This window comes from Clinocottus analis, unplaced genomic scaffold (genome assembly GCF_023055335.1).
Source record: "Clinocottus analis isolate CAN_PGR_092001 unplaced genomic scaffold, fCliAna1.0.p SCAF_4, whole genome shotgun sequence".
Lineage (NCBI taxonomy): Eukaryota > Metazoa > Chordata > Actinopteri > Perciformes > Cottidae > Clinocottus > Clinocottus analis.
Genome location: NW_027176153.1, coordinates 16,341,395 through 16,365,424, shown reverse-complemented (window position 1 = coordinate 16,365,424; position 24,030 = coordinate 16,341,395). Strand labels below are relative to the sequence as shown.

At 42.6% G+C, this 24,030-nt stretch overlaps 1 protein-coding gene across 17 annotated transcripts in view; it reads right to left on the bottom strand.

Annotated features, from left to right (window-relative positions):
• Positions 1–4,033: 4,033 nt before the first annotated feature.
• Positions 4,034–24,030, bottom strand: part of huwe1 (HECT, UBA and WWE domain containing E3 ubiquitin protein ligase 1) — a 47,586-nt gene continuing 27,589 nt past the window's right edge. For 9 of the 17 annotated variants that reach the window (XM_068598020.1, XM_068598034.1, XM_068598031.1 and 6 more), the window contains 39 exons: positions 23,855–24,003; positions 23,703–23,769; positions 22,812–23,035; positions 22,517–22,728; positions 21,672–21,854; positions 21,023–21,195; positions 20,792–20,943; positions 19,980–20,055; positions 19,660–19,758; positions 19,408–19,535; positions 19,164–19,323; positions 18,482–18,710; positions 18,178–18,356; positions 17,999–18,088; positions 17,456–17,616; positions 17,288–17,330; positions 16,336–16,692; positions 15,923–16,133; positions 15,425–15,549; positions 15,119–15,339; positions 14,570–14,961; positions 13,742–14,396; positions 12,933–13,644; positions 12,725–12,816; positions 11,970–12,126; positions 10,644–10,775; positions 10,271–10,489; positions 9,934–10,175; positions 8,371–8,473; positions 7,938–8,087; positions 7,589–7,834; positions 7,383–7,500; positions 7,123–7,263; positions 6,745–7,032; positions 6,464–6,569; positions 6,081–6,198; positions 5,404–5,585; positions 4,983–5,173; positions 4,034–4,889 (listed from right to left, as the gene is read on the bottom strand). In XM_068598020.1, the coding sequence (XP_068454121.1) occupies positions 4,787–4,889; positions 4,983–5,173; positions 5,404–5,585; positions 6,081–6,198; positions 6,464–6,569; positions 6,745–7,032; positions 7,123–7,263; positions 7,383–7,500; positions 7,589–7,834; positions 7,938–8,087; positions 8,371–8,473; positions 9,934–10,175; positions 10,271–10,489; positions 10,644–10,775; positions 11,970–12,126; positions 12,725–12,816; positions 12,933–13,644; positions 13,742–14,396; positions 14,570–14,961; positions 15,119–15,339; positions 15,425–15,549; positions 15,923–16,133; positions 16,336–16,692; positions 17,288–17,330; positions 17,456–17,616; positions 17,999–18,088; positions 18,178–18,356; positions 18,482–18,710; positions 19,164–19,323; positions 19,408–19,535; positions 19,660–19,758; positions 19,980–20,055; positions 20,792–20,943; positions 21,023–21,195; positions 21,672–21,854; positions 22,517–22,728; positions 22,812–23,035; positions 23,703–23,769; positions 23,855–24,003 (7,586 nt within the window). In that variant the 3' untranslated portion in view covers positions 4,034–4,786. Of the gene's footprint in view, positions 4,890–4,982; positions 5,174–5,403; positions 5,586–6,080; positions 6,199–6,463; positions 6,570–6,744; positions 7,033–7,122; positions 7,264–7,382; positions 7,501–7,588; positions 7,835–7,937; positions 8,088–8,370; positions 8,474–9,933; positions 10,176–10,270; positions 10,490–10,642; positions 10,776–11,969; positions 12,127–12,724; positions 12,817–12,932; positions 13,645–13,741; positions 14,397–14,569; positions 14,962–15,118; positions 15,340–15,424; positions 15,550–15,922; positions 16,134–16,335; positions 16,693–17,287; positions 17,331–17,455; positions 17,617–17,998; positions 18,089–18,177; positions 18,357–18,481; positions 18,711–19,163; positions 19,324–19,407; positions 19,536–19,659; positions 19,759–19,979; positions 20,056–20,791; positions 20,944–21,022; positions 21,196–21,671; positions 21,855–22,516; positions 22,729–22,811; positions 23,036–23,702; positions 23,770–23,854; positions 24,004–24,030 lie in introns of all 17 variants that reach the window. The other 8 variants (XM_068598028.1, XM_068598035.1, XM_068598030.1 and 5 more) reach the window with 7 other exon arrangements.

Sequence of the window (24,030 nt, the reverse complement as noted above, 5' to 3'; positions counted from 1 at the left end):
CATTACAAGGTCTGGAATATGACAGGGCTGAATTTCATGCACTGGTTTACCTCTAAAATGCCACTAGGTGCCCACTGTTGTGCCACTGAGGGGGAAGCAGCTTAAAGGGGAAGGGCTACAGATGCAATGTGGTAATACGTAGATAGCGACCAGATACTTGGAGGCTCAGAGGTAATAAAGACTACGACCTTTACAGTAGACAGACTGTCACTTCTGGTTTGAAGCTGGACTCTGGTCTCAGCACATGTGTCAGTGACTAAAGGCCAACCTTCGTGCACCCACCTGATCCTAACTTGTTCCACCGCTGACCCTCCATCCTCCCTAAAGGACAAATCGCACACAGTACTTAGACAAAAGAGACAACATCACTAGTGAGTACAGGGATGTCTGCTGCTTTCCTCCTGGGTCCCCGTCCTCGCAGGCTGAGCAGAGATAGCGGCCTAATCAAGAGGTGATGACAAACCCGACAGATTCACAACAGAACATAACACCCTCGCTAAGCCGTCACACTGCTGTCAAAACTAAGGGCTGCTCCTGTCCACCTTGATATGTCAAGTTTCTCCTTTATCTTACACATGTGCTGCAAGACATTGGGAGTACACAGAGCAATGTGACAGAGCGCACCATCATGAATCTGATTATCAAGTTCACAGTCCACAGGGATGCTTTATATTTGGAACATCCATCATGAATAAACCACACCGAATTAATGGTAAGAAACAATGACAAGCTGTGCTCACACCCTGTAAATAGCAACACTGTTAACTGGTTTCTTGGGCAAATGAAGCCGGCGTTAACTGACGATGAATATTTATCAAGCCTCATGTTTTTCATTATGGTGCTTCGGTGGATCAAGAAACCAGGAAGGAGCAGAAGTGCATGATGCATTCTGCAAAGGAAGTGTTGACCATCACCATCACCTTTCCTTCAGTATAAAAATCTCTTTACCTAATTAGAAACATTAAACCAATTACTCTAATGAACTGATTTTGTCCTCTTGCTGGTTTGCGCTCTGTGCTAAAGAAACCTTTTGTCATTTTGCTCTGCGAATGCTGTAATATTGTGATTTATTCCAGCGACACTAAAGACAGCAGCAGTAAAATGTCTTTGGCCGGGAGCGTTCTGGCTCATACACAAAATAGTCATTATTAATCAACTCCACCGGCCTTCATTTCCCCCCCAGCTCCACTATCACTGATGGGGACGGACTTTTTTGAGTGCACTTTGTTTTTAACTTTTAACTTGGTTGCGTTTAAAGACATTTACTAACTATTTATTTATCATATTGCCAGATGCGGTAGCAGAGGGACCAATTCTGAATTTGTCACACCGTTCTACTCACATGCAGACTAACAGCTTCCGTGGCACCAAACACACAAATAAATTAAATTCCTACAAAAGTCACCCTTAAATTCTTCCCATAGCATGAAATGGAAAACATCAGAGTGACTTTACATCAAAATGCACTGACTTGGAGAAATGTCAGGGAACATCCCGTTTACTCTGTGTAGTGTGTTGATTCCCACCCAGAGGGCCGTCCCAGTGTATTACAACAGCATTTGGCAAAACCACTGATTTCTCAAATCTCTGGAATTTAGATTCACAGTGAAATATTTTTTTTCATAAAACTGTAGCGAAAGGTTCACGCACCTGTGGGAAACTGTATTGTGAAATGGTTTTGCTCAGCAATTCAATGAATGACTTAATTATGTTTCCTATTTTATTGCAAAACAAAGCCACCACACCGCAACAGATGCTTACAGAATATGTGAATTACGCATGGCAGAAAATTGCATCATACATAAAGGGGGGCAAAAACCTGGCTAGCCAATGTACTGTAAAACCAGGGCTTGCTGGGGGGGCTAAACTCCCTGCATGACAGCACTGTAATTTCATTTCTCACGCCTCAGCACACACCAAATCAGACATGGATGATCCCTATTCTGCAATGAGTGTGTGAGTTTGCAGTTGTGGTGGGGGAGGGTCAAAGAAGCAGCAATAGAACACCTGCAGTAGTGGTGGCGGGGATTCGATTTCCACTGTTGTAGCGGGTCTTCAAGTGGAACAAATTCACCACGCTAGAGCAGGAAGGAGAAGATGGTTCACAGGGGAGGATTAAAAGAAAAACATGGAACGACAGGTGAAAACTGCAGACATGCAAGGGGCTTTAGTGGAGGAGCCGAGAGCCGAACGGGGAACCCAGAGAGGCAGAACAAACAGAGGTATTCTTTAACCGAGTATTGTGGCTACATGGAGCACAGAAAGTAAACATCTTTAAATCCCTGGTGACAAGGGAACCATCCCAATCCGGCCCCTACACCCTCTCCCTACCCACTTCCATATAGCTGCAATATTAAATGCCATTCCAAAGTAATTATCTGGGCGTGGTGGTGGATTGTGACCCAGTAACAGAGAGTGCGTCGATGTTGACTTCAGATGCCGACTCAACCAGAATACAGACGTGTAACGCAATTTCGAGTTTGACATGGAACAATGGTTCTGTGCAACCAATTGTATAAATATTTACTAATAAAGTAATTGAAATTAGGCCGAGGAGAGTTTTGGGTTGTGGAGATTTTACACCGTAAGCGTGAGGCGTTTTCAAATGAACTTTTGGATTCAAGTGCATTTGCCAGAAGCACATGAACATATTTAACTCTTCTTATGAGTGGGGGGGTAATACTCATCTAATTCTGGTGGCTGAGCTGCCATGCAAGGAGCTGGCCCGCTCATTCGGGTCAACTTGATCAAGGGCTCAGACTTTGCTTAGGGTTACTGAAGTGGCATGACTCAATTAAAAAACAGCTGAGCCACACAAAAGCACCAACAGTTAGTTCTTACATGGAGATTAGAGTTGTCACTAGTTTACTAAATCTCTTAGTACTACACTGACTAACTGGCAGTCTTAATCATTTGCAAGCCAACTGACAAAGGGTATAAAATACATTTAAAAAAAAGAAATATAATAAACAAAAATGTCCTAGTATCAAAACAGCGAACATCAGTTTTCCTAATTAGATATTTTCCTCGTTCTAAGCTTAATAAGTTGATCGAGTTCCTAAAACTGTTATTTTGCTGTTACAGTGATAGATTACTAGATGTTTCTTGTTTCAATTTACTGTCTTTCTTTAAAGTTTTAATTGAGCAACTAGATCATTAACTTACCAGTTTTAAGCAATCTGACTTTGTGGTTAATAAGAGTTTAGAAAGGACTAATGTAAACAGATGGATTACAAATAGTTTGCATAAAATGAGACTGCAGCTTTCAGTCCTTTGATTTGAAAATTGAGGCAAATCAAAAGTTCATTTTCAGGCACCTGATCAAAACCAAGGCAATAAATAGACTGCAGACATTTTGATTGCATAGGAGAAATATTGACATTAACTATATCAACGGACTAGCTGGAACTAGCTTAGCACAGAGGTACTGTTACTTTAAGTTATAAAATACGCCTGAGCTTTTCTAACTAGGACATGCCAATATGTCTGCTGTGAAAAATGTCAGTTTCCAACCATATGTTGCATGCACATATACAGATAGATGTCCGTTACACCCTGAGAATCTTTTTTTAATTGACACGATAAATTCAAGTCAGTTTGCCAATACGGAAACTGTGTGACACGCGTACTGACAATGGTTTCAGAATAAATTGCAAACTAGGCCAGTGTCCACATGGGAAATGACAGCAATGCTGCAATAAGCTCCTTTCATTCTCCAACTGATTATTTAAACCTAAAGGCGTCCGGCAGCGGATGAGAAATGTACTTCAGGATTTCATCAGTCACTACACGTTACTGTACTCGATTGATTTTGTTTGTCTGATTTACAGCTGGGATCGATGTCAGTGTAAACTGTCACGGAATATTTGAGGACTCGCTTGATAAACGGATGAAAATACTAAATATTTCTACTGAAATTGTCTAATAATTAAAAGTACTTTGGTGTGATTACACACAATCAACATATTCAATTTTGATTAAATTAATTCACTTCAAGTAATGCTTAAAACACTGTTAAAAGAGACAATAGACGCAATTTTATGCATTTATTCATGTAGTTATTCCACTCTGATTCAAAGGCTCAAGGCTGGGTCAGCGATTTAATAGCCAAAAATACTCTAGAATTTATGGTTAACTTTTTTTTTTATCTCCTTCAGGTTTTCTCTTCATTTTTTTGTACCATCCTTCCTTAAAAATGCCACAAAACTTTGAAAAGTGCATTTTTGTGAATATCTCCAAAACTTCTCAAGTTGTTCATATACCCCCGATAAAAATGTTCCCCATTATCAAGGCTTGTGAGGTCACAAATTTGCAACAAGAAACAACCAACATTTTTTCCCCAAAGGTTTTATAACCATCCTGTTCAAACAACATTCTCTTTTTTCTTTTTACACAGCCAGAGAACAAAAAAGATTAAACATAATAAACTCCCAAACCTTTTGTACAGAGAAATCAAACTAAATGAAGAAAACGTCTCTTATATTAGTCCATGTTTTATCCTCTGAATCCTCTCTTGCATTTGCCATTAAATTGGGAAGGGAGACACAATTGTGTCAACATGAGGCTCTCTGTGTTGTACGCAATGTCAATCAGTCCATTTCACTTGCTGGTTTTATCTGTTTTATATGGAATAGAAACCAGTAAGTCTAGGCGTTCAACAAGTAATTCAGTAATGTCTATGATAGTGTGTGCGTGCGTTCAAAGGTTATCAGTGTGAATGTGTCTGGAGTAGGCAAATCTAAATCAAGTGTTTGTATGCATGTCTGTGTGTTAGGAGTCTCATAGTTTAGGCCAGTCCGAATCCCTCCGAGCATTCCTGGATGGCCATCAGCAGCATATGTCTCAGCTTTTCATAGCTTTCATAAGCTGGGAGGTCCAGCTGGTTAAAGCTGAGGATTGAAAAGAGAAAAACATTTAAAACTTTTTTTTTTACAATTTAGTTTCTCCCAATATTGTTCAGATGTATGCCTCGCTGTATTTACCAGGTATGAGCAGATGGCAGACGGTCAGTGGAGCGATCATCACGGTGGATCTGGAACTTCTGGATGCCGTTCATGCCCTCCAGAGCAGCAAAACCTTGGAGGGGAACCTTGGATGTGCCAGTGACAAACTGTAGGAACTTGGCCCGGTCTGCCTGGTCAAAAGACCGCAAGGCTCTCCAGAACCACTGGATCTATAGTAAAAAATAAAAAAAAAAGATTATACAAAATAAATAAAATCATGCAGTTGAGTTATAAATGTCACAGTGTCGTCTTTGTTGTGTAAATTTAACATGTAAAAGAAAATGAAGAAATCCTGGATTTACTGTCGCCAACTCCTAACATACCCGTTGAAGTTCTTTCAAAAGTACGTAGACGTGAAGACAATAAAAGTAATGCAATACAAGTGTTTACACATCCATACCTGGATGGAGCTGGACTGGTATTTGTGATATTCAGTGTTGGCCTTTAAGTCATCGATGTCAATAGTGGGCAGGCCAGAGATGAGCAGCTCCAGTTCCTGCTCGGTGAAAATGGAGATCAGCCTCTTGGGAATGATCTCGTAGAATCCCTCAAGGAAGGCTGCCAGCTGCTTGCGGATCGCACCTAATAAACAAATTATGTTAACAGACCTTTCTGTGGCAAATACAATATTCTTACTTTTTTATTTAGTGGCCATTTCTTTTTTTAATTATAATGCAATTGAACAATGTATGAGCAGCTGAAGGGTGTTGCAAATGTTAAATCAGCCATCTTCCAGAAAGAAACACCTTCAGCTCCCTGCTGCCACCTTGTGCATTATTTAGTGCACAATTGAGAATTATATATCTCATGCATACAGCCTAAATATTAAAAATCTGTGTTTTTATTTTATATATATATATATATATATATATATATATATATATATATATATATATATATATATATATATATATATATATATATATATATATATATATATATTAGTTAAACCCATTTGGAGAAATATAGTTAAACCCATTTGGAGAAAGTAATTGTTTTTGTTTGCAATACTGTATTATTACAGCTCTTTTGCTAATAAAAAAATGTAATATTTGGTAAAAGAACCACAATCCTCACCTGTCATTTTCATCTGGCATACCAGGTGCACATACTCTTTTTTGTTTTCCTCTGTGACCAGAATATTGGCGCCATTCGGCTTGAGGTCTCTCACTTCACAGACTCCAAACTCCTGGACCTGGATAGACACAGCACATGCAGGCTTTCAGTATCACTGGTTCAGCTTAATATTTCACTGCTAGTCACAGATGATATCCATTAACAGTATTTTAAGACCATCTTATTGCAAACTACACATTTGCAGCACTTATTATATGATAGCATAAAGCATTTAGGATTCAACCCCTTAAGGCACTATCATAATTTCAACAGTTACGATAGGGCATGAGAACCAATTTTTTTTACTTAAAGCAAATACAAATGTTCAGAGAACAGACACCAACCTCTGTGCTGAATGTCAGCTCGTAGCCCAGCGTGGACACATCATTCTCCAACAAGTACACCAAACCCTGGAAAAATGGGTAGTCCTCGCTCTCCATGTCAGTGTACCTGGCAAGACCACAGGAATACATCCATGTTATGCACATATAAAACCAGCTCTCTGGTTGCAACACCTTTTAGTGTAGCGTAATAAGTAATAAGGCATTGTTTGGACAATTAGTGTAGTTGGAACACGTCTTGAACTATTAGAATACTTTGCTGCAGCTGCCATCGGCTAAAATACCTGACACTCTTGCCCAGAATGTGCTTGTAGAAGCTGCGGGTGAAGTAGCACTCCAATAACCGGTTATCGTAGACTGCCTTGGCCACCACACGACCTACAAACTTGAAGTAGCTCAGGTGGTTGGGGTTGCAGTGGGATGAGGGGTTGATGGTGTAGGTGACACGGTCACCTGGCGAAGTGCGAAACAGGGCGTACATGGCATTGAACATCTCTCGGGAGATGATCATGTACCATTCCCTCAGCAGGCCACCAGCATCCTGGCCCTCCTCCCCTTCAAACACAATGTATCTGTAATGAAAGGGAACAGAGTATGACTCAGGCTGAGTGGTTCTGAATTGAAAGGACATGCAGGTAGATAGACGGGCAATGGAGCCTTACAGCCTATTCTTCATGTCCTCTGGGCTTTTGCGATGCAGCTCCCTGTAGGAGTCCTCAAACACGTGATCTCTCCTCACATGCACAGCCATGTCCTCCTTTCTAAGACCTTCGTCCAGTCGCTCCAACTCCTGGCGGAAGTACCTGCACAGATGTCCAGAAAGTCAGTAATTTAAAAAACCAAAACTGTTCTAAAAAAAAAAACAATTAAAAAACGTTTTATTAGATGGTGTAAGATAGAAGTGTAAGAAAATGGCTCTTACTTCCTCTTCACGTCAAAGTCCAGGATGCGAATGTAGTCAACCAGTACTGCAAAAGGCCCATCAGCCAAGTGAGTGGTGGACTGGCGCAGGATCTGGTTAAGCACTGTGCGGTGAGTTTCTACATGGAAGAAGAATGAGTTACGTTACACACTGCAACATCAGAACAAAGCGTTAACGTTCTCCCTACTTAAATCTTTCAGGCTCACCGGCAAAGCGGAGGAACTTCTGCGTATCCGGTGGCAGGTTTGAAGAAATGTGCATGGAAGATGGTTCCCTGGAAAAGAACGGGTCCAGGGATGAGGGTGTGGCAGGTGTGAGTGGTGCCGGCGACAGTGGTGGAGGTTCATCCTTGATATGAGAAAGCTGGCTCTCCCGGGTGTCCCTCACAGGAGGTTTGCTTTCTCGCTCCGTGGCATGGACTAGGAAGAAGGCCTCCACAGCAGGCTGGAGAACTGGGGAAACAGAAAAACATTATGGGAAGAAATCAAACAACCAGACTCATCAAAATAAAATACAGCATAAATAAATGCATTTCTTAAGAAGGATTCCACATACCCAGTACTGCATGCTGGTCATGAGACTCCTCCAGCTCTTTCAGGCACTCCCCGAGCATGTCCCATAATTCATCCAACAACAGTTGCTCGCTAAGCAAAGGAAGGTCTGGAAGTCTCTCCTCACTCTCTGACTGTCCATTTCCATCTTCATCTGGAAAATGATTTAAATATTGAGCCATGCACTTGTCTTATGCTGTCATCAACTGTGACTAGAGTAGTCATTTGTACAGCCCCAAAAATTGTTCCAGTTGGCAAATAAGTCTATTCTACAGACTGTGTGCAGTTTAGCCATGTTAGCCATGAGTTATTACTGTTACTATTAGAGAAGTTTAGACACATTGTGCACATTGCAGGTGAAGGTCATTTACTGGAAAAAAACAAAGCAAATCAGGAGGAGTTTTAAATTGTCATTAAGAGTTTGCAAGCAATCCTACCCAGAGGTGCGGGGTCCTGCTCTAGAGGAGATGGCTGGTCCACGTCCATTGGAGAATCATCTCTTTGGGCAGCCTGAGCTTCTGACATTGACTGTACTTCAGACTACAGAAAACAAACCAGGAAGGACCAGAGAGACAGAGTCACAGGATGAACAACAGGGAAAACCATGGGGTAATTAATGACTGGCATTTGTGTTTTCTAATAGAAACCATCTTGAGTGGTGTTGCCATGCATAATGACATTCCCATGATTCACAGAGAGGAGGGGAACTGGAATTGAATACGAAAGGAAGGTGGGCCAAAAGCATGAAGCCATGCCAGCCAGCAAACAGACACAACCGATCAAACAGTTTGGAGCAGGCAACACATTCATATTGAGATTATTTCAACAGTCAAACATATCAATGCAAAGATAATGATAGAAGCTGCAGTCCACCGGCTCATCCATCTTTCTGTTAACAGAGCTATGTTCATCATGGCCGCAGCAGTCACTGTGCATTAACCAGACAGTAGTCCGAAAGGTGACTGCATAACACATTATGCTGTTTACAGATACAACAGTACTAGGGCTGTGTCGTCTGGCCCAAAATTCATATAATGGTATTTTGTAAGATTCTGACGGTTTCACGGTATATCACAGTTTTTTTTTGTGCCACCGGTCAGTTACATAGCAGTGTAGTCAGCAAGCCGTGCTAAGCCGTAACAAGTGCAGGCAACAACATTATTTTTTCACATGTTAATGTTGAAAGCGCAGCGGGATACTTGCGTCTCAGGGTTCTAACTCCAGTCATGGTTCAAACTTGTTGTGTATTTAACTTTATAACAATTGATAACCCACAACTAACGCTCTGTAACAGTGTTAAACACCACAACATAACACTTTATGACACAGTTTGTTACACTAATAATTGTACGTTCATAAAATTGCAAAGTCAAACTGCATGCTGGTTGTACCTCGCACACAAAAAGGGAGCATATTAGGCATATTACTGTATTGGTATTGAGTAAACAGCCTGTGGCTCAAAAGTTGAATTAAAATCTTAAATTATAGTCTTGATCTTTCCCTCCATCAAACTGATGTAACATTACTGTGAATAAATAAAAAACTAATAAAGATTGCTCATTAGATGCTCATAACCTCGTCGGAGAAATCGCAGCCAGCGAATCATTTCAAAAAGTCCTGCCGAAATCAGGCTGCTCTTGGCAGCAGAGTGCCGTTCAAGCATGCAATTCGGCTATGTAATTCTGCACCATGACTGAACTTAGAACCCTGACAGGTAAGTAGCTTCGCTGCACACTCAGTGTTGAACTGTGAAAAATGAAATATGCTTGCTGGCACAGAGCAACAACAGATGTTGTGTCTATGCACCGGTATGACAGTATATGAAGAATTCATATCGTATGGAATACTGAAACAGGTATACCGGTTAAACCGGGATACCGCACAGCCGTACACAGTACCATATACAAGGTTTAACTTTCAGCTTTCAAATGGGCTCCTACTGTAAGTGTATGCAGTGTCTGAGTAGGAGTATGCCTGCCATCAGTGCAACCCATGCTAACCGTGGAAGCAGCAGCCGTGCCAGCAGGGGGAGCAGCATTAGTGGGGGCATTGGGTGCCACCACTGATGATCCGGCGGCGGCAGCAGCAGCAGCAACGGCAGCAGAGGCAGTGGATGGGGGAGCCTGTTGGAGCCGACGTGCCCGCTGACCCTCTCTCACCATCTGGATGATGGCGTCAGCCTCAGCCTCTAGTTGACGCACCGCAGCCTGGATACTGCTGGCTGAGCCTAAACTAGTGGAGCCTGGCCGTAGGGAGAGGGAGGAGATTATAGTTTCACTTAATACATCACCATGTTGTAGTCATACATACAACTGTTTATATGCAACATCTTCTTACCTAATCGCCCTGTCTGTTTGGCTTTCTTGTTAGCACGCCGTGTGTCCTCACGGAGCTGGATAATGACCTGCAGCACTCGCAAGAAAAACTTTTGCGTTGACGTCTTGGAGGTTAGGGAGCTCATACAGGGAAGCTGTAGTTCACGTCCCCCGAGTGTGCGTTTTTGTGCAGCCACAATGACCACACTCTCCGAACCGTCAAACCTGTTCCCCAGCCAACAAATGGTATACAAGGTAAAGGAAATTGTAGTTGTGACAAATTCACTTTCATACAAGAACAGATAGGACTACTCAGGCCTATTTAACACATGCGAGAGAGACCGTTGTAGACCTAAAGTCACTAAGTGGCCCAGAACCATCACTACTGGCTAACCTGCTAGACATCTTGCCCTTGAGTCTGCCTGAGATGGAGGTATCCTCAGGAGGGGCATCCGGGGAATGTGAATCCGCTTGTGCCCGTCTCTGCTGCTCCAAGTTGTACTCTCTAAGTTCGGCTAGCAATGTGCCTGAGAGAAAGAAATTGTTAATGTTTAGGTCTCTTCAAACCAATAGAGTTGCAGTTTGCATCCACGTCTGTGCAAAATGTCTTCATGTTATTATTTGATATTTTTTAGACATTTGTGTTAAGTCATACTTATTAGTACATGAAATATTGAGTCACGACCAAAAGTGTTTTTGTTCTGAAGTCAGTGACCAGTCACACAATCTATAGATATAAAAATATATCCTTAAGTCCAAGTTAAACTCAACTGATTATTGGACAATAGGGCTACAACAGGGAATCGATAAAAATCGATTATTAAAAAAGTTGGCAACAAATTTCATAATCAATTTGTTGTGTCGTGCGATTATTACGCCACTCACTAAGTTGCGAAGATGTTGGAGTATTGAACAAAACAGTGGAGCGGAGCACGAGGCGCAGCAAACAGGAGCTTCTGCTGCAGCCCGTTGTATCCTCTCGTATGTCACTGCATAGTTTCGTTGCGTGTACAATAACTTAACAGCTAGGCTAACCGCTGTCGTTAGCTCGCGAGCTAGTCGCTCATTCCCCGTGTTGGAGCCGCGCGGTTGGGTTAGATAACGTCTTCGTTTTAAAATATTGCGGTGTCTTCAGAGAAGCAACACGTAAATATCTCCTGGAGGTGCAGAACGCAGACTTGCGTTCAGCAGTCCGATATAATGTGGCTTCATGCAGAGGAAGTGTTGCTGGGATTTGTAGTTCGATATCTAATTAACAACTTTTGTTTAGGTATAGTGCAGTCCGTAAGTTATCAGTTCATACATTAAGTGGTTACTTCTGGAATTATCATCTGTTCTCTGAGTTCTGAGTGTGTACACATCTGTGAGTGTGTACATCTTTGTGAGTGTAGAGAACAAGTTCTCATGTTCAAACAAATCCTGTTAAGTTTTCTGATTTGTATTTTACTTTTTATAAATTCTTTATTGTTACGATTTGTTGCACTGTGAATTCGCACTGTCAGTTCTGTTACAATTTTTTTTTTTATCCGATTAATCTAAGAAAAAAAAAGAAGAGAAAAAAAATCGACCGATTAATCGATTATTAAAATACACGTTAGTTACAGCCCTAGTGGACAAACATCTGCCGGGTCCAGAGGCATTACCAATGTGTATAAAGAGAAAACTAAATTGCTTAAATAGGAGCATGAAAACTAGCATCTGTGTCGTTGACCAGCACTGACCGATCTGTTTGCAAAGAGTGTATCCGAGATGTCTAGCTCCACTGAGCAGCAGTCTGAGCACAGTGTCTCTGGTGGCGCCATCTCCTCTAGATAACTGCAGCAGGATGTTGGCTGCATCCTCCAGACCCTCCTCTGAACATGAGTGAGATGTCAACACCTTGTGAGGAGGAAAAGGATTATTAGAAAAAACCTTAGGGATAATTAATAAACTTGCAAAAAGTTGTAAGAAACACAACACAGATAAATTGCCAAGTGTGCAAAACAATGAAAACGAGTAGATGACCTTATCAATAGTTTATAAAAGCACCCAAGCAAAAGTGCCGGTTTTGTGTCAGTTCAATTGTGGAGAGAAAGGGCAGTTCTCTGGACAGTCAATATAATGTACACGGATGACTGAACTAACGACCTATCTGGCTACCGGCTATGTACAAGTCCAAGTGGCAAGGCAGACAAAACAGCTTGTTTGTCAACTCTGAATAGACTCCCACAAAGTTTCAGTGCACATCTACCACATCATTTTACTTGTTTTGTATCTTTCTCGGATAAGAAATAAGTACAAGCCCAGATCCACACTCCAAACATGCCTCTTGACTTAATACTTGCTTCTCCCTATCGCCATAGTTTGCAAATTAGATTGCCTCAAAGTATGCATACTAAGATTAATTGATGAGTTTGGGAAATTATCAAACATTGCATGATGGCGTAATGAATGACAACCTATGACCCCCCCCCTCCTCCCCGCCAACGCCCCGTACCTCCACAGAGAGCTGAAGCTGTTTCTCTGTAAGTCCACTGGAGGCCATCTTGTTGTCACACTCTGTACTGCTAGTAGTGCCCCTCGGTTTTCCTGTTTGGGAAAATGGCCCAGAAACATACACATTACTATTTGCAACATTGATTTGAGTAGAAATGTTAAATCTAAGTGAATTGATTACAACTTATTTTGGGATAAATTAAAACTACCTGTAGAGGTTATTCCAGTGGATGTAGGTATAGAGATTGTTGTAGAGGATGTCTGGGATGCTGCTAGACCTGTCCCTGAGGATGTACCTTGGACTACAGCTCCCACAGAGGCCCCTAAGACTGTCACAGTAGGCTGGATAGAGCCTGCTGACACTGTGCCTTGTGTTGTGATTTGGGCTGTGACTCCTGAGCTAGATGCCGTGGTGGGGATGGCAGCCTGTGGGGTTGGGTGTCCAGCAGGCACCTCAGTAGCCTTGTTGTCAGGCAGGGCAATGGATATGAGGGAAAGCAGACGCAGCAACTTTTCAGTGAGCAAGGAGCTCCGTCTGATTACAGGGTGGGACAGCATGTTCATTAGCTGGCCGAGAGGAGAGGTCTCCAGGCTTAACTGAGCCCCCTCAGCCTCGGCACTGCCCCCCAGAGGCACTGTCTTCATAGAGGCCTTGCCCTTGCGGCTGACATTCATGTTGTCAAGCTTGACCAAAAGGTCCCAAAAATCAGTGGAGATTCCTAGAGACTGGAGAGTAGCGGCATTGGCGCCGAAGGAGTTCTGGGTGTTTGAGGCATTGGAGCTGGGGTTACCTAGAGATCCTGTTCGGGAGCCCCCACCTCCACCCACTCCCACAGAGGTGATTGAACAAAGACGAGAGTCCAGGTCAGACGAAGATAACAGATCTTTGCAGCGTTGCTGAGTGAAGTGGCTGGGGAACACCTGCATGGACAGAAACAAAAAAGGACATAATTATAACTTAATTGGCTCAAAAAACAACACACAACCAATGATGAATCAGATATAGATGAACTCTCACCTTTGCTAGCTGAATGAGTGTGTCCAAAACATGTCGACAGACCACTGGCGCAGCTTGTGGGTGGATGTGGACAGTGGAACCTCCACCTCCAGCACACGCGACTCCTGCAGCAGTGCCTGCCATTCCTGCCAGCGTTCCAGATGCTGTTGAACCCCCAGCTGAGTGCCGGTCAGCATGCTTCCTACCTGATGCTCGCTGAATCTGGAAAATGTTTGTCCGACAGCCCAAGGCTGCATCCATAGAAACAGAGAGCCAGGAAAGCTGGCTGGAACTGCGAGACTCCACCCTGTTCAGTAGCTCTAAGGAGGAGGAGGAAGAGGAAGAGGAGGAAGAAGAGGAGAGGGAGGAGGTAGTAGACCCTTTTCCTGCACAGCCTCCTTGGGTGCTCCTTTTGCCACGAGAGTCTTCTAGACGTGTGGTCTCCACACACACCTCACTCTCGCTGCTGCGTTGGAGGATAGACAACAGGCTCCGAATGACCCAACCACGAGTCTGAGAGTGGTAGCAGAGGTTCCTGAGCACACGATGCAGACGGCTGGTGTTAAGCTTCGGTTCATCCACAAACAGCAAAACCAGCAGGCAGGACAAGGCCTCGTGGTCCAGCAGCAATCTACCGCGCAGACGCAACAAGGAGTCCACACTGGAACTAGATGGTCTGAGGAAAGAAAAGAATAACATTTAGTTTTTCACTACGTTTTTTTCCCCACTAAAGTGCCCTTTGCAAAATCTGGGATTTCAGAAATCCCACATATTATGGAATTACATTTTAAAAAAATGCTAAAACATTTTGATTTTTCAAAACAAGCCATTAGATCAGTTTCCTCTCACCTGTGGTTTGTTCCTCCACCCATTTGAAATGTGCCTCCTCTCTGCACAGCAAGTCGCGTGTACTGGACGCCACGATTGCTCCCTAACCGACTGGTGAAGGCTGGTGAGCGCAAGATGGCTGATAGGGCTGAAGATGAACTATGACCAAACAACCTCTCATGCATCAGTTGCCTCTGGCGTGCCTCTTGCTCTCTACGCAACGCGGCTGCTTCAGCAGCAATGTCCGGGGGCATGACAGCCAACACACTGTCTTCCATGTCCTCCAGGACACTACGCCGGAGCTCTGAGGGCAGTGTCTGGATGAAGGTGACTGGATCCAAAGGAGTGTCTCCTTGTTGGGGCTGTTGAGCCAGCTCCCTCCGCTGTTGCTCAGCCCGTTGCTGGGCAAGCACCTAGGACAACAAATGACAATCCCAGTTAGGAGAAAAAATTATCTGGGATTCATTTCTCCTTAGGCAAGTATTCATATTCCCACCGACCCCCGTTTTTAGATCTAAAAAGGTAAGTATTGTGTCGTCTGCAATCTCATTTCAGTGAGGAGTCTCTTACCTCCTCCTGGATGGCAGGTGGCAAGGCTGCCAGGAACTCAGGGCTGACCTCTGTAACCCCTGGTCCTCCCAGTACAGGTGCTGTAGTAGAAGGCAAGGTAGTGGCAGCAGGTGGACGGGAGGGTGGTCTGATGCCAAGCTGATTTTGCAGCACCTCTCGACGGATGTCTTCAGGAAGAGCTGCCAGAAAAGATGGATCCACGCCCTCTGGCAAACTGATGCCTGCCAAGACAAATACACCATGAGATGGAATATTTCACTAAGAATATAAAAACTGCAGAAAAAGTATGAGCGCAATCAATTTTACCTGCAAGAGGATCCTCATCCTCATTGCTGGTGGATGGGAGAGGCTCTTCCTGGATGGCCTGAGACTGGCTATCAGCGCTATCACTCCTAGGCATTGTTTCCCCAGGTGATGAGACAGAAGTAGAGCTGTAAATGTATAAAAAGGTTATCATCCATCCGCAACACTATATGTGACAAATTACTCAACCTATTAACAAATTATCAAATTGAGAAATCAAAAAGGGGATAAAAAAGCACTGCATTTAACAAAAAAATAGCTTAAAAAGAGTGTAGTGTATTGCAAGTTTCCCCACTGAATGAAATTATGTCTTTCAACTAACTGTATCACCCTCTGTTTTTGTCTGACTGAAACAGGGGTTACATACACTGGATATTAAAAAAGTCCAGATTGCATTTTACGCAATCTGGACCTTTTTGTGAAATGATCTGGTCAAGTGATACAGGGTACATAATACTGCTTTTGAACGCTTGGTAAGACATTATACTTTATGCTACTAACCCAGTCTTAGCATCCGTTTGCCGGTCAGTCAGACCACCCTCCGCGCTGCCAGAGAGCTCCTGAGAAAGCTGGGTGGTCTGGGCAGGGTTTGGAGCAGCTTCTTCTTGAGTGGCAGAGGCAGGGCTGCTAGTATCCATGGGCGACCCTTCTAGTTGTGACACACCCACTATGGCAGGCTCTGAGGTTTCCACAATGTCTGGACTTAGAGAGGCTGAGGGGAGAAAAAAAGTGAGGTTACGGTTAGGGAACACATGAATCAATGTACTGTTGCAAAATTCCTTGGGTAACTAACTTGTATTTCAGTGTTCAGAAGATGTTTTGACAGATACTAGCTAATAGCACACTTAACATTACAGATGGATGTTCTTACTGTTGGCTAGTCTGTATAAAGAGAGTTTTCAAAGTTAGTCTACCTTCCCTGCCTTCATCCAATGCTCCTCCACCGACTCTCTCACCAATTGTGGGTGCCGGGGACATTTCCATCTGAGATGCCTCTGCTTCACCATTTGGCCGGTTAGCTGCCGACAAAGGTGGAAGGCCTGCCCCTGCCAGAGCAGCCAGTGAGCTTGCATGCGACTCTGCCAGTAGCAGGTCAGTAATTGGCTGGTGAACCTGCTGACTGATCGGAGTCTCTAGGGAGACTAAGGTCTGTTCATGAGGAGCAGGTGTGGTGGGAGTGACCTCTCCAGATGGGGGAGCTGTAAGGAAGCCCTCTGAGACCCTGGGTGGGTCCAGACATGACACCGTACCACCCTGAGCCTGCTCACCCTCTGCAACATTCAAAGAGAAAAATTATGTGATGACAGGAATATAGTTTTTATGCATTCTTGAACGGAAACATAAATTTGGGTCTAAACTTAGTATAATCATGTTTAATATGCTGTTTAGTTATTGATAATTTTCGACAGATGACAAGGACCTCCACTGAGGAAGGCAGTAAGTTGTATAGTTATCTCCTGAACGGGGTGCACAATCCTGATCCCCAACAACAACACAACTTACTACCTCACCACAGCACAGCCTGCAGCATTAAAGACTGCGCATACATAACATGCCGGTTTGTACTCCAGAGATGATATGTAAATAAGTAAAAGACTGTAAGAGAGAAACCATTTGCAGGTTAAGAATGGGCTACTTGCAGCAGATGGAGATGTCCAGTTGGTATGGCATTACCATAGGAAAGACAGTAGACTGTATAGTTATCTCCCAGATCTGGTGTGATCCTAAAACTATACAAACTACTACCTCAGCCCATAGCACGCTCTGCAGACTGCTTGTCTCTGGGTCCTCATCCCTGAGATGTGTTCATTCTCGACAAAGATTTTAACAAAGAAACAAAAACACAATCTACGCAAATGTCAATACCTGCAGTGTTCTCTGCACCATTAACGGTCCCCAATCCAGAGCCCTGTGGAAAAACAGTTGACATTATCAAGCAAGTGGAGAAAAAAAAAAGTGTAAAATATTAAAGCACTTCTCAGTTTGAAAAATCCTCTTCTTGCAGAACCAAGAAAAATGCATGTTTTTGCCTACCTGAAGGCTCTGTTCTCTGGCCTGTTCTGCTCCAGAGGCCCTCCTCTCATTCTGCTTTGACTCCTCCTCTTCAGCCAGCTGCCTCCTTCTCTTTTCTCTACGCTCTTCCAGTTCCTCATCTCGCAGACTCTCCAGATGTTGCAGGATAGGCACCTTCACCACTGAAAGCAGACAGGCGTCAGTAATCATGCTTTGTTGTGGCTGTATCTTACAAGGAATGCCGCTTAAGCCTGGTGTTTATGTTTCCACTGTTGAGATTATTATAATTCACTCATATTGATGACAACATTGTCACCTAAATAAAGGTTAGGTGTCCTGCTCCTTTGGGATTCTATCAACCACAAATGAGACTGAAATTAACAGCGAATACTTTTAACTATTTATTTTATCTATCCGTTTCTCAAAAATGGCAATATTTTCTGAAAGCACGAAAAGCCATCTACTACATGTTGTCACATCATTATTGTACTTTGTCAAAAACATTTTTTTATTATATAAAATGTGTCTCCATTAAGACAAGTCTCCATTTTAAGACCAACCAACCTGCAACACAGTCGTGCATACTCTCAGCATCCAGCACTTTACACTCATCGGTCCATCTGGTCAAGGCAGTTGGAATACTAGAGAGGGTACCTAAAGACACAAAAAGGAACAACCATGTTAGGAATTCAGGCTAATAGTCAGAACCTAAATACATAGCAATAACCCATAATGATTCTCACCTGCTTGTCCCCCAGTGCTGCTCTGCTCATGGAAAAAGTCATCCAATAACTCGTCATCAGAACGAGCGATGATGTGCACATCCTCATTTCCGACCAAAAGGCGGGCTCGACCACGGGATTGCAGAGGCAGGGAGCTGGACAGCTGTAAAATGTCTGCTGCAGCACTGGGACCCAACAATCTAAAGAATGGAGTAAAGGAGGATGTATTTTAATTAGCATTATAACTCAAACACAGAATAAGGTGTAACAGATGTTGCAAAAAATTATGCGTGTTTAACAAGGAAACCAAAAAAAAGAAATTCACCTTTGCAAGATGAGCGGAGGGTTTGGCTGGCGGTTGCCAGGGTAGTGGACATGGATGGTGTGGCCACTGTTGGCAGTGAGCTGCCGCAGTGTTCGCTGGCTGCGACCCATGCCCTGTGCTAGGCGGCTGCTAGTGCCTGCCACACCTAGGGTGAGGGAACCGTGGTCTGCATGTCGCACCATCAGTGGGTGGGAGCTGGGGATGTTGCCTGGGGAGGGAGGGATGTCAGCTGATGGAAAAACAACAGAAAACAGTAGGCAGACATTAGGGGAAAGCTATGTCACAACCCCAAGAAATGTTTATGAAAATAAAGCTAATAAATTCATTGAATGCATTATTGTTTTTTGGGAGTTTGTAATTTGTTAATTTGGGACATCTCAAGCTTTTCTAAGTGATGCGAGAAGAGCTACTTCAGAGGAGGGCTACCCATCATCGTTATGTGTAGTTGGATCCCGTCTTTAGAAAATCAGGCTGAACATGTGCTTTTACAAGTATGAAGGGCTTCTATTTTTTTCACAAATTTTTAACAGTTGATTAGGCTATCAAAAGGAGAAGAAGCCAAATTGTATTTGATCAGGATGAACTTAATCCAAAACCCAAAATGATATTTCTGGGGGGGCTGGGACATTGATACAAAAATCAAATTTGATTTTAGTAATCGTTAATAAATCGTTCTGCTTACCGTTGTTGGAGAACATGTTGTCAAACTCTATGATGAGGTCATCATCCCTGTCAAACCTTTCGAAACGGATGTGTGGAGCGGCATTGATGTCAGGAAAGTCCTCATCCAGCTCCATCTCTGAACCTTCATCATCATCGTCCTCATCTCCTTCTTCATCATCCTTCAGGAATGGTAACAGCCATGAGTCTCAAGGATAAGCAATAATCAACATGCATTTACTGAACCTCAATGCATGAAAACATACTTGATCCTCCTCCTCCTCTTCTTCCTCCTCTTCTTCTTCATCCTGGCTGTCTTCATCATCATTGCTGCCACTTGAGTCTTCCTCCTGTGTGTGCTCCTCATCCTCTGGTTCCAGGATGTTCATGGAGTCTGACAAAAGAGAGAAACAGAATCCCTTACAAGAAGACCTTAAAAACTGAAAAACAGTAAGTTAAAGCAGTTGCAACAACTGTTATTTACTATGAAAACACAGTTCATTTGTGCCAATTCTTACCTTCCCGGTTGGCCTGAAGAGTGGATGCCTGGCTAATATTAGAGGGAGCCTCATCCATCAACACATCTTCTTGAGATTCATCTTCACCACTGCGTCCCACTGACGGAACAAACGGTTGATACATCAGCTCTGGGTTACTTGCCTATTTTAAATACAGAATATTGATGCCAGTGTGCAATAACCTCTTGTTTGCAACTGTACCAATATGCTTTTGTGTCCAGTTACTGTGGTTTAGGTATTGCGCACACAACTTTTCCTTGCCTGTTACCCATTAATTCCAGCTCTAAATCCATTAATCCAAATTAATTTAAGTGGCTTACCTATTATTGTGCTGTTGACAGTGCCAGCATCCCTCTCCAGCAGCTCATCAATCAGATCCACCAATTCATTTTCTACCTACAAGCACAAGAAATGAAATGCAAATGTCAGCCATTCAGTAAAGAAAGAGACACAACACTGTGGAGCTCAATATTTACCATTTTGTAATATCCATCTTAATTGTATAGCCAGCCAGAAGTGTGAGGAGAGTGTTCAGCTGTGTGTGTGCAGCAATCTGCCTTTCCACAGCCAGTCTTGCATACAATTTGACCCAAAAGCCTAATATTTTTTTGTGCTCATTTATGACTTTGCTCAAGGACCTCTTGTGGTTGCGGTGATTCCCAATGTTTTGGGTAAACCCCTTTCTATGACTGTTCTATATAGGCATTGACTGCAACTCATTACTTTTCTCTTAAAGATCAAAAACTGCTTCAGTAGCAAAACGAATTGCTGGCAACCCGCTCAGCTAAAACAATTATTATCTAGTTAGTTGTTAAAGGCAAGTTTTTGTTGCAAAAATTAAAAAAAATGTATCGAGAGAAAGGTTTGACATCATTTTGAACTGGGGCATCTGCATATTTATTTCATGCTCAATATCTTATGATGCACTAAAGTTAGGCATACAAGATGAATAAATGATAAATAGATTGTGTTTCCTTCACCCATTTCTTGACCATAAGAGAGTCGGAAGGGGTAATTGGGTGAGCGTGCACTTTACCGAACTCACTATTTTTGTGTTTTTTGTAATAATTGTTTGATAAGGTAATGTGGTGAGATACTTTCTAAATATTGGTTATAATACAATGTCAATCACCTGCATAGCCTGTGTGCTGAGAACCTCTGGCTGACCAGCAATGACCACCGTGTCCCCTTCTGTCTCTCCATCCATCAGGTCGTTGTCTGTTCCTTGGACCCTGTGGTTGCCCTCCACTGGCTCTGCCTCACCAGATTCCCCTGGAATAAATGCTACAAATCAGCAATGAATATAATGGGAATCACTTTATCTTGAGTGTTGAAGGTATCTCATCTCATCTGCTGTGCATACCCTGGTCCTGGGTGTTGCTGTTGCTGTCCCTTGCAGTGCCCACAGTGTCATGTTCAGCTTTGTTTTTGCTGGAGCCTCCTTTGCCCCCGAACAGACTGCTGGGTTGGTTAACAATTCGGGACAGAGTCTCCAGAGGCTTCAAGGCAGCATTTACTGTGTTGGCCATGTTGGGACTAAACCAAATGATGTGAAGGAAGATTTGGTTATTTATTTATTTTTATTTTTTTACACAAAACCATCTTTATTCTTAAATAGAATACTAATAAATACATACATAAGTAACTTCATAAAAATAGCATGTTTGTCATGCTATATTTGCATTGTCTGGTTTACTAAGATTAACACTCGTAATCCAGGAAAACTTAGGTTAGCAACGGCTCTCCCAGGGTTCTTGTTGCTGCAAACAATGCAGAATTTAAAATACTTACAAAGCTGATTTATAATTAAAAAAAACTAAACTAAACGTTTGTTCAACCTTACGAATCAACAGAATGCTTTTAAAAATACAAATGTAACTTTTTTTTGGTTACAAGGAAATTTCACAGGCCCAGATAAACAGAATTATCTGCATATAACACTTTGAAATGCTGGGTCCTGGTCTATTACTATCTAAATTGTAAAATTAAATGAGTATAGTTTAATCATATACCTGGACAAATCCAAGCTGTGAGGCACACGGGCCAAATCGTTGACCAGTCCTTTCTTAAGAAAGAGCCTTATGATATTGTTCATGCCATTGTGTTGAGTCTTGGCTGCTGCTGTGCTATAGAAACTGGACGTTGAGGGACATGATTCCATGATGGTACTGATGATGCACATCACCGCTTGAAGTCTGTGAAAAAGATGTGAAAAACAAAGAGTGAAACTGGGAGTGTGGGTGTGTTCATAATGGCTAGAGTATCAATAAAAGGTTGGTATATATATATTTTCTACACTACCGTTTAAAGGTTTGGGGTCACTTAGAAATGTACTCATTTTTCAAAGAAAAGCAGTTTTTTTTCTTTCAATGAAGATAACATTACATTAATCAGAAATACACTCTATACATTGTTAATGTGGTAAATGACTATTCGAGGTGGAATTGTCTGGTTTTTAATGAAATATCTACATAGGTGTATAGAGGCCCATTTCCAGCAACTATCACTCCTGAGTTCTAATGGTACATTTTGTTTGCTAATTGCCTTAACAGACTAAGGGATGATTAGAAAACCCTGGATAACCAATTATGCAATGATGTTAGCACAGTTGAAACCAATTCTGCTGGTAGGAGAAGCTATAAAACTGGTCTTTCTTTAAACTAGTTGAGTATCTAGAGCATCACATTCGTGGGTTTGATTATACAGAAAGAGAATTTTCATGTGAAACTCGCTAGTCTATTCTTGTTTTTAGAAATGAAGGCTATTCCATTGCTATTCCATTGCTATTCAATTGCGAAGAAACTGGTAATTTATCTGGGTGACCCCAAATTGTTGAACGGTAGTGTATGTCATTTACCTGGCATGTTTTTCAGGACCTTCTGCCATTGCTAGTGCGCGACTAAGGGCAGCCTTCACCTCATTGACCAGGGCCACCTGGGCATCAGTGCCTGTGCCGGCAGCTGCCAGGCTGGCTAGGAAAAGACGTGCCAAGGCTGGGGTGTCTTTGTCCTCCAAATTCTGCGTATGGGGCAGCAAGTGGTCGAGCACAAAGGCAAGAACACTACAGTCCTGTTGGGATACAGCGAGGTCAAAGCAAGTTAAGAAGAAATAATTGTGTGTGAAAAACATCCAAGATTGTGTCCATTACCCACCTCCTTAATAAGCTCGGACTGTCCGGCAGTATAGCAGTAGGACGCGATTAGAGTGGCGATGCCCACGTAAGAGCGCACCAGTTCAGCCAGCAGTCTCAGGATGGTGGAAGTAGGCATTAGAGGCTTGCTTGCCTTTACCTTAGCTGCTTTACCCTCCTCTGAACTGGTACTCTTCTCTCCCTCCTGCTCTTTCTTTTCCTCCCGCATCTCTTCTGGTGTGGATGCTAACAGCAAAATGAGGAAAAAAACAGTGGGCTTGTACGAGTGCAACATATCAGATTTAGCAAATACTCATAACTTCAAATAACTGTGCAAATGACCAGTGTATCCATGTTGAATTACACCGGTGCGTATATGTCCTGTTCCATACGTTTAAAGTATTCCTTCAAGACTTTTTTTCCAATTATTTTAGTCATGCTTTCAGTAATTCATATAGAAAAGTTTATCATATATCATATTTTAAAAAAAGAGTCAGCGGCTGAATTAGGGGATCTGCTAAAGCAAAGGAATGGGAAAAAACTAATGAGTCATTAATGCCATGCCACCTAAGGAGTGTACGGTCAGTGTAATAAAGTAGAAATGATGTGATATGAACATTGCTTAAAACAATCCTGGCCTAGCAAGACAATTGATATTGTAGTCAAGGACAATTTTGAACTCCATTATCATTTGTTGCAGAGTCAAACAGGACAAACATCTTATATTTTCCTGTTGGCATTCAGACTTTTACCATGCCATGCAGTGCTTTACACTAAAAAAAACACATTAACGATAACAACTCAGACAAACAAACAATGTGATGAGAGTTGACAGCGTCTGATATGTGTAGTTACATTGCACAAATATTTGTGCATACTTTAAAAAAACAAACAATAAAATAAAAAATCTTACCTTCTCCTTGTGGTGTGCCGGACTGTGAAGACTCAGCCACACCTCCATCAGCAGAAAACACTTGAGCCTGAGAGGAAGCCACAAGATTCTATTATTAAACGTGGAGACACATTTCTGGTTTTAATAAAGGACAAGTGGTCATCGAGACTCACATTAATATGGAATGCAGATTGGGAGTCAAAGTCGCTGCCCTGCCGGGTGAGTCTGTACTGCTGGTAAACATCATCCCCAACATCCTGCAGTATCTGGCACAGGTCTGGTCCACCAGGCACCGCTGCTGCACGCTCTTCTGGACGCTCAGCTGTGCCACACAAACACACACTTAGTT